Source organism: Camelina sativa, chromosome 3, assembly GCF_000633955.1.
Source record: "Camelina sativa cultivar DH55 chromosome 3, Cs, whole genome shotgun sequence".
NCBI lineage: Eukaryota > Viridiplantae > Streptophyta > Magnoliopsida > Brassicales > Brassicaceae > Camelina > Camelina sativa.
The window spans coordinates 18,620,580-18,638,173 of NC_025687.1; the positions used below are offsets into that span (position 1 = coordinate 18,620,580).

A 17,594-nucleotide genomic window follows, 5' to 3' on the forward strand; every position below is an offset into this window, starting at 1 on the left:
TACATGCGGAGTTAAGTTTTTTAAAAAACTAAGTTTGCAATTAGGTTTAGACTATTTTACGCACATGCAGATTTATATTATTTGGTGTTAATTTTTGTAAACTAAACCTATGGAGGTTTTTTTTTTTATATACTTGTTTGTATTTTATTAAAAATAGTGAGAGACCTATAATATTAAATTTGGACAAAAATATAAAATTGTCTAATTTAATTCAACCCAAAGTCTTTAGGGGCCATAATTATAGAAATCCATTATATTTTTAGATGGATCTTGTGTTGAAAATTATATAAGCCTCATCTTTGTATCGGTTGAAGTTCTCATTAAAAGAAAAAAAAAACAAAAGAAAGAAAGAAATGAAACAGCAAAAAACAATTGGTATGTTCACTGGAGGAAATTGGCACCACCAAAGTCAATGGTTAACTCGATAATAGTTCCATCAAATTAGATGTGTTTGTTAAAACAAAATAAACAATTTCAAATACTACAATTATAATTGACCAAAAAAATACACGGTTAAGTAAAAAAATATAACAAAAAGGGCAAAACATATTTGATCTCACATATTCCTAATTGAAAAATAAGAGTGGAAAAAATATAATATAATAAGAGTGGGAAAATAATGAAATATGTAAAAGGTAAGAGTAAAATTTAGGGATATAATATTTACAACTAACAACATATTTTGGGGCCGTATTTTGCTTAATCACATTTTGATGGGCCTCATATTGACTCCTTTCAGTTTTTTTTTTTTTTTTTTTTTTTTTTTTTTTTTTTTTTTTTTTTTTTTTTTTTTNTTTTTTTTTTTTTTTTTTGTTTCGACCATGTGAAAAAGAGGGAGGAAAACAATAACACAAAGACTTTTCCAGAAGATGAAAAACTTTACTTTTACAGAGACGATTGATCAAAAGTGACGATTTGTAGCAAAAATCTTCCAATCAAATGTGATCATCATCAAATCCTTCTACGATTTTAAGCTAAGACCGGATCAAATAACGTATAGTTTGAAGAGGTGAGTAAGAATTTGTATGTGTCTTATACTTTTTTATTCCCAGTTGTATGATTTGATTATTATTCTTATTAAACTTTCATGGATCAATAGATCTTGGGTAAGATTCTTCAAGTTATCTCTATTAACATGTGTTACTTTTTCATGTTTGGATCAAGTTTTAGAATCGATTTTTAGTTTCGTTTTCAGATTTTATTTCGATGCTTCAAATTCTAGTTAATTGATCTGAGACGATTTTAATATTATAGATTTCGATTTCTGTTTATTGATTTATTAGATTCCATCTAGTATATGAATGTTGAAGTATATTGACCGAAATATAATATTTAGGCCGATGGCTGAATTTTTTGAAATTTATACTGGATGAGGCTATTCAGAAAAAGAAACTTGAAGAAGAGGTCACATTTTTACAACCACCTAATAACCTGCTTTTTGCACTTGATAACAAATGTATCTTCGTAGTGATTTTGGTCCGACCTTGAGTTTCATAAATTTGGTAGTTCACAGTTGAGTCTTATTCTTCTAGATGAGACAATGCTCGGACAAAGGGACCAAACGTTTGCTACCCTCAAGGCATTTCCAAGCAAAAGAGAATCTGTGAACGGACAGAAGGCACTGTTTGCTACACTATGTGAGCAAGGTAATAGCAATTTCTTCTAAAATGTTTAAGTCAGTGTGTGTAAAACTGCCTTTGTGGTTCTTAAAACTTTCTATCCTGAATGTTTGGCGAATCTTGCAGCCAAAGGTAACTTTTGCTCACTCACATACATATATGATCATCTCTTGAGATGTTTTGTTTCTATAAGTTCTCATTGTTCCCCTATTTTTCTTTTGATTCGATAAGCAGAGGCAAATCAAGTTAAGGTGGGCTTACAACGTTGTTAATGATTCTCAGAAGCTACGAAGATGAAACTGTCTGCAGAGGCGCCGCTGGTGCAATCGCCAATCTCGCAATGAATGGTAAACACTTATGGATATTGATTAATAACAATTGGAGGTTAAACAGATGGTGAAAGCTGAAACAGACTAATCAAATGGCTATTATTTTCTCTTTCTATCCTATAATTTCTTTAAAGCTATTAAAATTAAGAAATTTATATTTTGTGTGTTGATTAACTTGGTATGACATATAGTTGTTTGAATTTTTTTTAATGAGAATTACCTAAAAAAACTCACTCTTAAACTTCGTCTTCACAACAATAATTATTGCTACTGTACTTTTGCATTTTGCAGATTCAAGAAGTAAACACTTGGCTATAAATACATCCAAGGGATTGAAGGAGAAAATGACTTTCTCGAAAATTTGAGAAATAATATAGGTAAGTAGTAAATTATTTAAATGCCTAAACAATAATAGATTATATGAAATATATAAGGTATATAACCATAAACCATCTCCAAGAATTCTTCATTATGCCGAGAACCATAACTTAGCTTTGTTCCTTTAGAACCATAATCATAGCTTAGCTTTGTTCCTTTAGTTGAACTGGAAAAGAAAACAGTTTTATTAAACATAAGAGTTGCTTATTTTCTGTTAATGAAAATGATAATATAAAAACAGGAAGATAAACCAATAAAGATATCATATTTGATTGTGTTAGAATATAAAATACACACGTAAGAGAGTTTTTAAAATGGTATGGTCTCCACTCGTTAGTCTTTTCATATTTAGTCTTCTCATGAGAGATTTATTGAGTGCATTCTTTTTTCAATATAGATCAATAGATGGACATCAAGTTATAGAAGTCATGTTCAGAAAGCTCATCTTGTAGGCCTGTGGTGCTGCCTTCATATATTCACTTGCATGAATTTCTCGAGAACTTTCCAATCGCCATGCGATCTCTCAAAACTGTGCATGTTATTTTCACTGAATCATAGTTTTTCAGCCTACAAACCAATCACACAAATTAGAATAAGAATTTTGCTACGTATAAACTAAGATCTGAGTATTACTTTAAAAGTTTGATACTTACAATTATGTTTTCAAATCGTTTCTGCTCTGTCCAAATTTTGCAATATATGGCTTCTCGAAATGGAGAAGCTTGGTTTGGATGTATCAGCAGGTTATGAAAATCTTCACGTTTAAGATAAGTGAATCAAAGTTTTCAACAATTTCAATGAGATCTACTGTTCTAAAATTAAAAAAGAGATTTATTATAAACATATAAACATGATTTAAAATGTCTTACATAAAGAGTAAAAAAAGATCCTTACCACTTTACCCCACCGGGGAAGCGTTGAATGAATGTGTCGATTGTTGGTTTTGCAGTTTCCTCACTTTTGGAGATCTTCCCTGATATGCTTGTAAAATTCTTGTAAACTCAGGTATATCTTACAAACTTACCTTAAGAATGGAGCTGATATCTATAGGCATGAATCAGAGAACCCTAGCAGGAAAAAGTTTCACTATTAATGTCAGAGTCAAAACCGATAAGAGGAAGATAGTTAAACTTACCGCAGTAATATCATCTCAATTGTCTCTATAATGTAAGTTGTATATTGCTTCGACGTGTGGACGATTTTAACTTTGATCTTCCATGCTGTTTTGAAGGGCTTAATATCGGACAGAAGAGTGATTCCATCATTGGCGGCCATCTATACTATCAAGGTAAACTTTCAGAGTTGTTATTAGGTTTGATGTGTTTGGTCGTGTATGACGTTTTGGATGGTTTTTATAGTAGTAGTGGAGGTGATTCGTTGCGATGATAGAAACAACACAATCTTCTTAGTTGTTAATTGAAACATCCTAGAATATTATATGTAATCTGTTTCGATTTTCAGTTGATGTTTTCTCGTTTTGGTAAGATTTTCTTTGCTTTGAAAAGAAAATGATTTTATTTCGGTTTGATATGTTATTATAGAGGATGTTTAGGGATATCATTGCAATCTTTTTAAAACGTTTTAAATGGTGAATCAGAAATTATGGAGATGATAGAGAACAATTTTGTTAGTTTTGGAACGGAGTAAGTTTCAGGTTATTTATATTCTTGATTTGGGATTTTATTGTAATCATTATTAGATTGATTAGTTCATCATGTAAACGGTATTTTCCAAATTTCTGTTTATCTTGGGGTTTAAATGTCGAAGAGAGTTGATATGGTAGGTAGTATGAATTAGGTAGGTAGTTAATATATGTAATACATGATCCCTTATTTTTCATTGTATTTTTACTCACAGGTTGATGTAGAAGCTGTTTGGATACATTTGCAATATGTACAAGATCCGAGTAGAGTAGTAGGCAAACAGTTGGGATCCGCGTCCTTTTACACTTCAGATTACCTATTTGTCCTTAATTTTTTTTTCTTTCTTCTTCCTTGCTTTTGTCCTTAGGGGCATGATATGGAATTTATTTTTTTTTCCGAAAATCCCTCCTTTGTACTCCCCAATTAATAGTATAGATATATATAAGAGTATTTTGTAGGTACGAAGTAATAAAGTTTGTTTTAAAAGTTTCAAACAAAGTAAAAAAAAAAAAAATTGAAATGAGTGGTTTATTCAAAGTTAGCAAATATGAGGAAAGATTGCGAAAGGTGATGATAAGGTTGCCATACAATACAACCCATACCTAACTCTCAACTATATCTCAACCCCCATTCTTTCATATTAAGCCATGCATTACTATTCTTCAGTTGTCAACGAGCCATTACTAATCATTAAAAAAAAAAAAAATCAAACAAAACGAAGAAACAGTTTTTTTTTTTTTCTAATCTGGCGGTTTCAGTTTTTGTTTACATAAACAAACAGTGTAATTATTGGATTTTATTGATATTTCAAACACTTTTCATCAGTAGATTATTAAAACATAATGTAAACTACAGTTTAAAGATTTATAGCATCAAGACAGGGAGTAGTGATGATGTCTTGGTGAAATAAACGATTTTCTAAAGATGCATGTTTGTAACACAATGCTTCTTGAATTATGTTCGTAAAAAACAAAGTAGAATCATTTTGAGACATTAATTGAACTAGACTATATAGTCTGGATGCGATGCGATGTGGTAAATGTTATTATTCTTGGCTTAACAATATGGCCATGAAAAATATTAAGAGATGGTCTCATGAGTATGACTGTATGAGGTAGGTAGATGAAGGAGGATTGGTAAAAAAGCTATAAAAATATTTACATGATCCTAACTTAGTAACTTGATCTTTTTTTGTTACAACAGTAGTCTAGATATTGGTCCAAAATACGTTCTAATTAATGGGAAACCCGAAAATAGAAAGAAAAAAAAAAACATTTGAAACAAGTAACTCCAAATCAAGAGCAACATGAAAGGTTGGTCGCCTAAACCACCCAACCCCTGCGTCAACGACTCAACACAAATACAGTTCCTCTTGGCTTTAAGCTAGCTATTGCACATTCCTAAGACAACAATAAATTATTTTTCTTTAAAAACGAGAATAGACCGACCAAATGTATGAAATAATAAATGTCATGCAATGTGCAATCCATTTGCCATGGCCTCATGTGACGTATTTGAAGTTCATTTATCACGGACGGTAGAAATTTACTGTCATCTTCGTAGCTTACCTAATACAATCCCCATTTTTAAAATAGATATATTTCATTGCTCAACAAATTTATATCCATGTTTTGCTATTATTAAAATAGATGTCTCCATCAAATAATAAGTACTGCAATCATAGAGAGGTGGTATCATCCGTTGCTTTGTTCGGATACAAATGTAGTAAACCTTCTTTTTTTTTTGTTAACTATGTAGTAAACTTTTACATAACAAAATATGAAATAAGCTCAATTAACATTTTAAAAATATACTTTTCAATAGTCTTAAAGATGTATCCACAAAAGTAAAATATGATCTTAAACTAAAGTTAGTTAAAGAGAATATAATACTATAGACAATAAAGAATAATATCTCATGATTTGGCCTCGCGAATATATCATACAGTTTCCAACTGAATTAAATGTATCTTACATAAAACACAAATAAGAATGGTACATTAATTTAATTATAATCTAATAAAACTATACAATAGATGCTGTAAAAAAAACACACAAAAAATCTATGCACTAGTTTTGGCAATTCAAAAGCTAGTTAGATTCAAGAAAATGGTCTAAACAAAGGATGGTCTTTACATTCTTTAAAATGAGTTCAACTCAAGAAATTTTGATTCTTAGTTTTTTTTTTATATATAATTTTATAAAATTGACTTCTTTATTTTCTTATTTTCTTTATTCGAAAAGTTCAAATAAAACTTTTGTTGGATAAAAAAAATAAAAATGAGAAGCATGAGCGGAAAAAACAAGAGTGGAAGAGGGAAAAAAAAAAAGAGAAGAGAGGGTAGCTGAGGAACAACAACTACGGCGCCTCCTAACAAAAAGGGATCGAAACCAAAAAAAACAATGGAGAAGGTGTGGAGTGTGGCGGAGGCAGAGACCACGTGCACTCTCTTCTCTTCTTCTTCTTCTTCGTTTTCATCTTCCTCTCTTCATCTGCCATTATTAACTCTCTTGACCCCACCTTCCTTCTCCTCTTCTAACTCCAACCTACCCTCTCTCCCATTCTCTTCCCTCCTTCTCTTTAAACCCTTCTCTCTCATTCTCTCTCTCTCTCTCTCTCATTCTCTCTCTCTCTCTCTCTCTCTCTCTCTTTGTTATTGTTTAGGTAAAGGCCCCAAAATTGTGGCGTTCTGTCTGAGATGGTCTTTTGACTCCTCTCTACCCCTACAAGGTTTGAAAGTTTTCTTCTTTTGCTGATTTCGTTATCTGGGTCTTTTAAAGTTTTGATTTTTTTTATTGTGATTTCAACTTCTTATTGGAGTTGGGTTTGTTGAGCTTCGACTTCAATTGTGGGGTTTTAATCATTACTTAATCTCCTCTTAGATCTCTCAGATTTCTAAAAGGGACTCATTATTGGATAATGATCTCGCTTTCTTACTTGCATGATCTTTTGCTTATGATTGTGTTTTTGCTTTTCTTTTACTTTTTCTTCATATGAATACGCATTGCTGTCATATTCTTTATCCAGCTTAATTCCACCTTTGCATCTTCATTTGTACTCCGAAATATACTTGTTTTTCATAGTCCTGATATGTTTATTCAAGTCAATTTTGGTAGATAGCATCTTTTTGTTACTTTGGAAGTACAATTCTGAGGTGATTTAGTATGTGTTTATGGCTGTTTTTGTAGATATATCAGAAGCTTTGAAGGACAGTAACAATGGCTGGCTCGGTTAACGGGTACCAGAGTGCTGTAGGACCTGGTATTAATTATGAGTCGGTGTCTCAAGTGGATGAGTTCTGTAAAGCACTTGGAGGGAAAAGGCCGATCCATAGTATTTTGATCGCTAACAATGGGATGGCAGCTGTGAAGTTTATACGTAGTGTCAGAACATGGGCTTACGAAACATTTGGCACTGAAAAAGCCATATTATTGGTGGGGATGGCAACCCCTGAAGACATGCGGATCAACGCAGAGCATATCAGAATTGCTGATCAGTTTGTGGAGGTTCCGGGAGGAACCAACAATAACAATTATGCTAACGTTCAGCTTATTGTAGAGGTAATATCAACTTTTGGGAACTACTAATATCTGAATTATCCTGTTGCACTGTATAGAACACATGAATTATCGATTTCGATTTCTCATGAGAAGCTCAACTCGAGCAAGAGAGTTGTGTGGTATTTTTTTTATTTTTTTTTCATTCATCTTTGTTCTAAAACCTGTGTGCAGATGGCTGAAGTAACACGCGTGGATGCAGTTTGGCCTGGTTGGGGTCATGCATCTGAGAACCCTGAATTACCTGATGCCCTAGATGCCAAGGGAATTATATTTCTTGGTCCCCCAGCAGCTTCAATGGGAGCGCTAGGAGATAAGATTGGTTCTTCGTTAATTGCACAAGCTGCTGATGTACCCACTCTGCCATGGAGTGGTTCCCATGTTAGTAAATTTACTCCTGTTAAGCTTAGCTTGTTTATCGGAGTTATGTTGTTATTTTCTAAACACTGAATTCTTATGTTTTCAGGTTAAAATACCTCCTAATAGCAACTTGGTAACCATCCCCGAGGAGATCTATCGGCAAGCATGTGTCTACACAACTGAAGAAGCGATTGCTAGCTGTCAAGTTGTCGGTTACCCAGCGATGATCAAAGCTTCATGGGGTGGTGGCGGAAAAGGCATTAGGAAGGTCAGCTTGTGTAGATATGCATTTGGGCTGTCAGTCTCCTCTTTTCATTGTAAACTAAACCGATTCCTATATTAGTTTTCTTATTCTGGTTTGTTTTCTTAGGTTCATAATGCTGATGAAGTTAGGGCTCTGTTCAAGCAAGTTCAGGGTGAGGTCCCGGGGTCACCAATATTTATAATGAAGGTTGCGTCACAGGTATTTGCTACTTAACTATATCTCTTGAGCTAGGCATAGCTGAGTTCTTATATTGTTACTTTACTAGAGAATTTGACTCTGTAATGCGTTGCATTTCTTTACATGTCATTTTTCTAATCTTTTTTTGTATAGAGCCGGCATTTAGAGGTCCAGCTGCTCTGTGACAAGTATGGAAATGTTTCAGCTCTGCATAGCCGCGATTGTAGTGTCCAGAGAAGACATCAAAAGGTTTGTTAGTGGTTGATTCTGGATTTTTGATTGTCTGGTTATATAGAAGATCCTTCTGTCTAATTTATTCATAGTTATATACATCAATTTTTATTCTCCAATTGAGTAAGAGTCCCTTTTTGGCAATGGCAAATTATTGCATGTGCTCTTACTTTACCGTTTGTATTATAGATCATCGAGGAGGGTCCAATTACTGTGGCTCCTCCAGAAACTGTCAAAAAACTTGAGCAGGCAGCTAGAAGGTTGGCTAAGAGTGTTAACTATGTTGGAGCTGCTACTGTTGAGTATCTCTACAGTATGGACACTGGGGAGTACTACTTCTTAGAGCTTAACCCTCGCTTACAGGTTGCTTACGCACTACAGTATTTTGTGTTGGAATCTATTGATAGGTTCGGGCTTGAAAATTGAATAACTTCTTTGACTTGATGTTTGAGCTCAGGTTGAGCACCCTGTAACTGAGTGGATTGCTGAGATAAATCTTCCTGCTGCCCAAGTTGCTGTGGGGATGGGAATTCCTCTCTGGCAAATCCCTGGTATATAGTCTGCATCCTTATTTTCCAGAGGCAGATGTTTCTCTTTTACTCCATGCACATGTGTAATGTATTGTCTATTTCGCTTTGATTTCTTAGAGATAAGACGGTTCTACGGTATAGAACATGGTGGAGGTTATGATTCTTGGAGAAAAACATCTGTCGTAGCCTCCCCTTTTGATTTTGATAAAGCTGAATCTATAAGGCCAAAAGGTCATTGTGTGGCTGTACGTGTGACAAGCGAGGATCCTGATGACGGGTTCAAACCAACCAGCGGTAGAGTACAGGTAATGGGATATCTCTGGAATTCAAAGTTGATCTTCATTCATTGAGAACTGTGTTAACACTTGACACTTGTATGAACTTGCAACAGGAATTGAGTTTTAAGAGCAAGCCAAATGTATGGGCGTACTTCTCTGTAAAGGTAGGTATATCTATAGATGCTTGGCTGTATAACATGTTTAGCTATGCTTTAAATTTTAACAACTACTTTTTACAGTCCGGTGGAGGCATCCACGAGTTCTCAGATTCTCAGTTTGGTAAGTTGAATGAATTTGGGCTGCTAGGTCAGTTCTTTTCTTGAGTTTTACAAATTGAAACTTCCTTTAATCTTCTATTCAGGACATGTTTTCGCATTTGGGGAATCCAGAGCTCTGGCAATAGCGAATATGGTTCTTGGGCTAAAAGAAATTCAAATCCGTGGAGAAATTAGGACTAACGTTGACTACACCATCGACCTTTTACATGTACCTTTCCTTCTTCTTGCATACCAAGCTTACACTCTGTGTTTGCAATATCCTGACAAGATCATTTCAATTGTTAACCAGGCTGCTGATTACCGGGAAAACAAAATTCACACTGGTTGGTTGGACAGTAGGATTGCTATGCGGGTCAGAGCTGAAAGGCCTCCATGGTATCTCTCTGTTGTTGGCGGGGCTCTCTATGTAAGAACCTCTTTCTCAGAGATTTATTTCTCTTGTAAAGTTTCTATCTGGTGACGAGATGTTTTATTTGTCCAGAAAGCATCAGCGACCAGTGCTGCTGTGGTTTCTGATTACGTTGGCTATCTGGAGAAGGGGCAAATTCCTCCAAAGGTACTCCAATATCAGCGCTTTCTTTTATCTATCTCGTTATGTTCTTGTAGCTTACTTTTTCTCTTTTAACCTGCAGCATATATCTCTTGTGCATTCTCAAGTGTCTCTGAATATTGAAGGAAGTAAATATACGGTATGCTTCTACTGTCAAAATTTTACGTCTCTGCTCTCTTTTTCTGCTCGTGCATATTACTTTTGCACGGAAGATGTTGTAACTGAGGCTTACTAACCTGAACATAACTGTTTCCAGATTGATGTAGTCCGGGGTGGATCTGGAACCTACAGGCTAAGAATGAACAACTCAGAAGTTGTAGCAGAAATACACACTCTACGTGATGGAGGTCTGTTGATGCAGGCAAGTATTTGGCCTTTGTTGTATACTACAAGACAGGGACATACATGTGTCACGCATCAAAACTGGTTGAGAATCTCACATCTTATTCTGGTTTTCATTGTCATTGCAGTTGGATGGTAAAAGCCATGTGATATATGCAGAGGAGGAAGCTGCAGGAACTCGTCTACTTATTGACGGAAGAACTTGTTTACTACAGGTTTCTACTGAATTTTTTATTTTTAGTTTTCCATATTACTTCACGTTTGTCTGAAGTCATTTTTATCTTTAAGTTGTCTGTCAATTTTGGCTTATCAGAATGATCACGATCCTTCGAAGTTGATGGCTGAGACACCATGCAAGTTGCTGAGGTATTTGGTTTCAGACAACAGCAATATTGACGCTGATACGCCTTATGCCGAAGTTGAGGTCATGAAGATGTGCATGCCACTTCTTTCACCTGCTTCAGGAGTTATCCATTTCAAAATGTCTGAAGGACAAGCCATGCAGGTGAAAACCACTCCATTGCTAAACAAATATTGGTTTCCTACAGTTTTGTTCACATTGTTTAACACTTCCATTATCTTCACAGGCTGGTGAACTTATAGCAAAGCTTGATCTCGATGATCCTTCTGCTGTAAGAAAGGCTGAACCCTTCCATGGAAGTTTTCCAAGATTAGGGCTTCCAACCGCAATTTCTGGCAAAGTTCATCAGAGATGTGCTGCAACTTTAAATGCTGCTCGCATGATTCTTGCTGGCTATGAGCATAAAGTAGATGAGGTAATCACTATTTTTTTTAATTTCTTATTTGATTAACTTTTTAATTAGATTATTTGAGTCTCTGATTGATCATATGTTGCAGGTTGTTCAAGATTTACTTAATTGCCTTGATAGCCCTGAACTGCCATTTCTTCAGTGGCAAGAGTGCTTTGCAGTTCTGGCGACACGACTACCTAAAGATCTCAGGAACATGGTAACCACTTGTAAACTATTCATAATCTGTGTTCGTTTTCTATGATCTTGTTTTGAGTTTCAAATCTTTTAATACTTTCTTTTATAATTCTTTATCAGCTAGAATCAAAGTATAGGGAATTTGAGAGTATCTCCAGAAATTCCCTGACTGCCGATTTCCCTGCCAAACCTTTAAAAGGCATTCTTGAGGTGATTGCCTATTCTTTCTATCATTCCCAACACTATCCTGTTTTTTAATCTCTGAAATTTTTGGTTTACTTCTTGCAACAGGCACATTTATGTTCTTGTGATGATAAAGAGAGAGGTGCCCTAGAGAGGCTCATTGAACCATTGATGAGCCTTGCAAAATCTTATGAAGGTGGAAGAGAAAGTCATGCCCGTGTTATTGTTCATTCCCTCTTTGAAGAATATCTATCAGTTGAAGAATTATTCAATGACAACATGCTGGTAATATATGGTTCAATAACTAAGAAACGGATTTTTGGTTACTAGCTACCTCTGACGTGTCTTAATAATCATTTTATTTTTCTTGAATAGGCTGATGTTATAGAACGCATGCGTCAGCAATATAAGAAAGATCTGTTGAAGATTGTTGATATAGTGCTCTCACACCAGGTCTGTGATCATCCTTCTCAGACCAGGGTTCTCATTTCTTCATCACTATGTCACTGAATTGGAATGCTCATCTATTCTTCTTTTCAGGGCATAAAAAACAAAAACAAACTCGTTCTTCGGCTCATGGAGCAACTTGTTTACCCTAATCCTGCTGCGTATAGAGATAAACTTATCCGATTCTCAACACTTAACCATACTAACTACTCTGAGGTCCGTTTGCTTCCTTTATGTTTTATAATATTTATGTTTACATTCGTCAACTGATGATCAGTTTGTGTGTGTAGCTGGCACTCAAGGCGAGTCAATTGCTTGAACAGACCAAGCTAAGTGAACTTCGTTCAAACATTGCGAGAAGCCTGTCAGAGTTAGAAATGTTTACTGAGGATGGAGAAAATATGGATACTCCCAAGAGGAAAAGTGCCATTAATGAGAGGATGGAAGATCTTGTGAGCGCATCTTTAGCTGTTGAAGATGCTCTCGTGGGACTATTTGACCACAGCGATCACACACTTCAAAGACGAGTTGTTGAGACTTATATTCGCAGATTATATCAGGTTATAGTCCATTCTTTCGTACCATTATTATTCTTCTTTTTCGGCTTCATTTGTAAGACAATTTTGACGTCATTTTAACTCTACTCTTTCCATCAGCCCTATGTCGTTAAAGAAAGCGTGAGGATGCAGTGGCACCGTTCTGGTCTTATTGCTTCCTGGGAGTTCCTAGAGGAGCATATGGAAAGAAAAAACTTTGGCTTAGACGATCAAGAGACATCCGAAAAAGGAATTCTTGAGAAACGTAGTAAGAGAAAATGGGGGGCTATGGTTATAATCAAATCGCTACAGTTTCTGCCAAGTATAATAAGTGCAGCATTGAGAGAAACAAACCACAACGACTATGAAACTGCCGGAGCTCCTTTATCTGGCAATATGATGCACATTGCTATTGTGGGCATCAACAATCAGATGAGTCTTCTTCAGGACAGGTAATTGAAAGTCGCCACTGCATGATTGTTTAAAGCAGCTTAGGTGCCGTAATGTGTACCTAATATTGTTTCATTTTTGGTTTGTTTGTCTCAGTGGGGACGAGGACCAAGCTCAGGAAAGAGTAAACAAGCTGGCCAAAATTCTTAAAGAGGAAGAAGTGAGTTCGAGCCTCTGTTCTGCCGGTGTTGGTGTAATCAGCTGTATAATTCAGCGAGATGAAGGCCGAACACCCATGAGACATTCTTTCCATTGGTCAATGGATAAACAGTATTATGTAGAAGAGCCATTGCTGCGTCATCTTGAACCTCCTCTGTCCATATATCTTGAGTTGGTATGATCATGATTCGTGACGATGAAATGTAAATTCGAGTTTTAGAGCTTCTTACAATTTTTTTTAATGATTGTTTACTTTTTGTCTGTATCAGGATAAGCTGAAAGGATACTCAGATATACAATATACGCCTTCACGAGATCGTCAGTGGCATCTGTATGCTGTTACAGACAAGCCAGTGCCAATTAAGAGGATGTTCCTGAGATCTCTTGTTCGACAGGCTACAATGAATGACGGCTTTATGTTGCAGCAAGGGCAGGATAAGCAACTTAGCCAAACACTATTCTCCATGCCATATACCTCTAAATGTGTTTTGAGGTCTTTGATGGATGCCATGGAGGAACTGGAACTGAATGCCCATAATGCTTCCATGAAACCAGACCACGCACATATGTTCCTTTGCATACTACGTGAGCAGCAGATAGATGATCTTGTGCCTTACCCCAGGTAGCTATGGCTATTCCTTGACATGTTACCGTTTGTAATATGTCAGACCTTATGGTAATTATAATCAATGTGTTTCTCACAGGAGAGTTGAAGTGAATGCGGAAGATGAAGAAACTACAGTCGAGATGATCTTAGAAGAAGCAGCACGAGATATACATAGATCTATTGGGGTGAGAATGTATAGGTTGGGCGTGTGCGAATGGGAAGTGCGGTTGTGGTTGGTGTCCTCTGGACTGGTAAGTGGTGCTTGGAGGGTTGTGGTTGCAAACGTGTCAGGCCGTACATGCACTGTACATGTAAGTTCAGTTTACAAGTATTTGGTTGGACAAATAACGCAAAGAGTAAGACTGTAAGAGTACACATCTCAATGACTTAACCTGCTGTAATTCGAGTTTTCAGATATACCGAGAAGTTGAAACTACTGGGAGAAACAGTTTAGTGTACCACTCAATAACCAAGAAGGGACCTCTGCATGGAACCCCAATCAATGATCAATATAAGCCACTGGGATATCTCGACAGACAACGTCTAGCGGCAAGGAGGAGTAACACTACTTATTGCTATGACTTCCCGTTGGTTTGTTACTGAACTCAGAAGATTCACACATACGTTTACTCTTCTGGCTACTTCCAATCCCCTTACGTTATATCTTTCCTTTTCAGGCATTTGGGACAGCCTTGGAACTATTGTGGGCATCACAATACCCAGGAGTTAAGAAACCATATAAGGATACTCTGATCAATGTTAAAGAGCTTGTATTCTCAAACCCAGAAGGTTCTTCGGGTACATCTCTTAATCAGGTTGAAAGACCACCGGGTCTCAATGACTTTGGAATGGTGGCGTGGTGCCTAGATATGTCGACTCCCGAGTTTCCTATGGGACGAAAACTTCTGGTAATCGCAAATGATGTCACCTTCAAAGCTGGTTCGTTTGGTCCTAGAGAGGATGCATTTTTCCTTGCTGTTACTGAACTCGCTTGTGCCAAGAAGCTTCCCTTGATTTACTTGGCAGCAAATTCTGGTGCGCGACTTGGGGTTGCTGAAGAAGTCAAAGCCTGCTTCAAAGTTGGATGGTCAGATGAAATTTCCCCTGAGAATGGTTTTCAGTATATATACCTAAGCCCTGAAGACTACGAACGGATTGGATCATCTGTCATTGCCCACGAAATGAAGCTCACCAGTGGGGAAACAAGGTGGGTAATTGATACGATCGTTGGTAAAGAAGATGGTATTGGTGTAGAGAACTTAACAGGAAGTGGGGCAATAGCGGGTGCTTACTCAAGGGCGTACAATGAAACTTTTACTTTGACCTTTGTTAGTGGAAGAACGGTTGGAATTGGTGCTTATCTTGCCCGCCTGGGTATGCGATGCATACAGAGACTTGACCAGCCGATCATCTTGACCGGCTTTTCTACGCTCAACAAGTTGCTTGGGCGTGAGGTCTATAGCTCTCACATGCAACTTGGTGGCCCTAAAATTATGGGCACTAATGGTGTTGTTCATCTTACAGTCTCAGATGATCTTGAAGGCGTATCAGCAATTCTCAACTGGCTGAGCTACATTCCTGCTTACGTGGGTGGTCCTCTTCCTGTTCTTGCCCCTGTAGATTCACCAGAGAGAACTGTGGAGTACGTCCCAGAGAATTCTTGTGACCCACGAGCCGCTATAGCTGGGATTAACGACAATACCGGTAAATGGCTTGGCGGTATCTTTGATAAAAATAGCTTTATTGAGACTCTTGAAGGCTGGGCAAGGACGGTAGTGACTGGTAGAGCTAAGCTCGGGGGAATACCCGTTGGAGTTGTTGCAGTTGAGACACAGACTGTAATGCAGATCATCCCAGCAGATCCTGGACAGCTTGACTCTCATGAAAGAGTGGTTCCGCAAGCAGGGCAGGTCTGGTTTCCTGATTCTGCAGCCAAGACAGCTCAAGCGCTCATGGATTTCAACCGGGAAGAGCTTCCCTTGTTTATCCTTGCGAACTGGAGAGGATTTTCAGGTGGGCAGAGAGATCTTTTCGAAGGAATACTTCAGGCTGGTTCAACTATAGTAGAAAATCTGAGAACATATCGGCAGCCAGTGTTTGTGTACATCCCAATGATGGGAGAGCTGCGTGGTGGAGCGTGGGTTGTTGTTGACAGCCAAATAAATTCGGATTATGTTGAAATGTATGCTGATGAAACTGCTCGTGGAAATGTGCTTGAGCCAGAAGGGACGATAGAGATAAAATTTAGAACGAAAGAGCTGTTAGAGTGCATGGGAAGGTTGGACCAGAAGCTAATCAGTCTCAAAGAAAAACTGCAAGATGCCAAGCAAAGCGAGGTTTATGCGAACATCGAGCTTCTCCAGCAACAGATTAAAGGCCGAGAGAAACAGCTTTTACCAGTTTATATCCAAATTGCCACCAAATTTGCGGAACTTCATGACACTTCCATGAGAATGGCTGCGAAAGGAGTGATCAAAAGTGTTGTTGAATGGAGCGGCTCGCGGTCCTTCTTCTATAAAAAGCTCAATAGGAGAATTGCTGAGAGCTCTCTTGTGAAAAACGTACGGGAAGCGTCTGGAGACAACTTACCATATAAATCTGCAATGGGTTTAATTCAGGATTGGTTCTGCAATTCAGATATTGCCAAAGGGAAAGAAGATGCTTGGACAGACGACCAAGCGTTCTTTACATGGAAGGCCAATGTTAGTAACTACGAATTGAAANCTGTTAGAGTGCATGGGAAGGTTGGACCAGAAGCTAATCAGTCTCAAAGAAAAACTGCAAGATGCCAAGCAAAGCGAGGTTTATGCGAACATCGAGCTTCTCCAGCAACAGATTAAAGGCCGAGAGAAACAGCTTTTACCAGTTTATATCCAAATTGCCACCAAATTTGCGGAACTTCATGACACTTCCATGAGAATGGCTGCGAAAGGAGTGATCAAAAGTGTTGTTGAATGGAGCGGCTCGCGGTCCTTCTTCTATAAAAAGCTCAATAGGAGAATTGCTGAGAGCTCTCTTGTGAAAAACGTACGGGAAGCGTCTGGAGACAACTTACCATATAAATCTGCAATGGGTTTAATTCAGGATTGGTTCTGCAATTCAGATATTGCCAAAGGGAAAGAAGATGCTTGGACAGACGACCAAGCGTTCTTTACATGGAAGGCCAATGTTAGTAACTACGAATTGAAACTGAGCGAGTTGAGAGCGCAGAAACTGCTGAATCAACTTGCAGAGATTGGGAATTCGTCGGATCTGCAAGCTCTACCTCAGGGTCTTGCTAATCTTCTAAACAAGGTATGAAATGAAAACTTAGAGAAAAAATTTGGTTTCTTTTCTGTATGGCTCTGTTTTTGGTGGCCTAAGTGAATGTGTGTGATGCAGGTGGATCCTTCAAAAAGAGAAGAGCTGGTGGATGCGCTACGAAAAGTGTTGGGTTAATGATTAATCAAAGAGGTTTAGCTTCTGTTCCAAGAAAGATGGACATTTAGAGTTGCCGTTGAAGTTATTATATTTGCTGTAAATGTTGTTGTAGCTTTTGTCATTCCCGTATAAGCGAATTACGCAATAATTCATTCAACATGTCACTATTGTTCCATAAATATTTATATTGTTAAGAATCAGAAATCTGTCACTGAACCAAAGCCAGTTTAACACCTGCTTCATACACTGAACCCTAAGATATAGTCCAAATAAAACTGAACTATGACAGCAATCAAAATTTCATTCTT

At 37.2% G+C, this 17,594-nt stretch overlaps 1 protein-coding gene across 2 annotated transcripts; it reads left to right on the forward strand.

The window, feature by feature from the left end:
* Nucleotides 6,369-17,502, forward strand: LOC104777496 (acetyl-CoA carboxylase 1). Of its 2 annotated transcripts, none has more exons than XM_010501769.2 (33): nucleotides 6,369-6,699; nucleotides 7,158-7,529; nucleotides 7,701-7,907; nucleotides 7,993-8,154; nucleotides 8,257-8,349; nucleotides 8,482-8,577; nucleotides 8,749-8,922; nucleotides 9,017-9,110; nucleotides 9,207-9,394; nucleotides 9,481-9,531; nucleotides 9,607-9,646; nucleotides 9,729-9,853; nucleotides 9,935-10,051; nucleotides 10,127-10,201; nucleotides 10,278-10,334; nucleotides 10,452-10,556; nucleotides 10,666-10,752; nucleotides 10,851-11,042; nucleotides 11,125-11,313; nucleotides 11,396-11,506; nucleotides 11,605-11,694; nucleotides 11,776-11,952; nucleotides 12,043-12,120; nucleotides 12,208-12,330; nucleotides 12,405-12,674; nucleotides 12,771-13,102; nucleotides 13,197-13,434; nucleotides 13,529-13,881; nucleotides 13,964-14,177; nucleotides 14,281-14,457; nucleotides 14,544-16,185; nucleotides 16,652-17,160; nucleotides 17,248-17,502. In XM_010501769.2, the coding sequence occupies exons 2-33, from the start codon at nucleotides 7,188-7,190 to the stop codon at nucleotides 17,302-17,304; spliced, it is 6,765 nt and encodes a 2,254-aa protein (XP_010500071.1). In that variant the 5' UTR covers nucleotides 6,369-6,699; nucleotides 7,158-7,187; the 3' UTR covers nucleotides 17,305-17,502. The 2 variants fall into 2 exon arrangements, with proteins under 2 accessions (XP_010500071.1, XP_010500072.1); XM_010501770.2 differs by having other exon boundaries at nucleotides 14,544-16,144; nucleotides 16,611-17,160.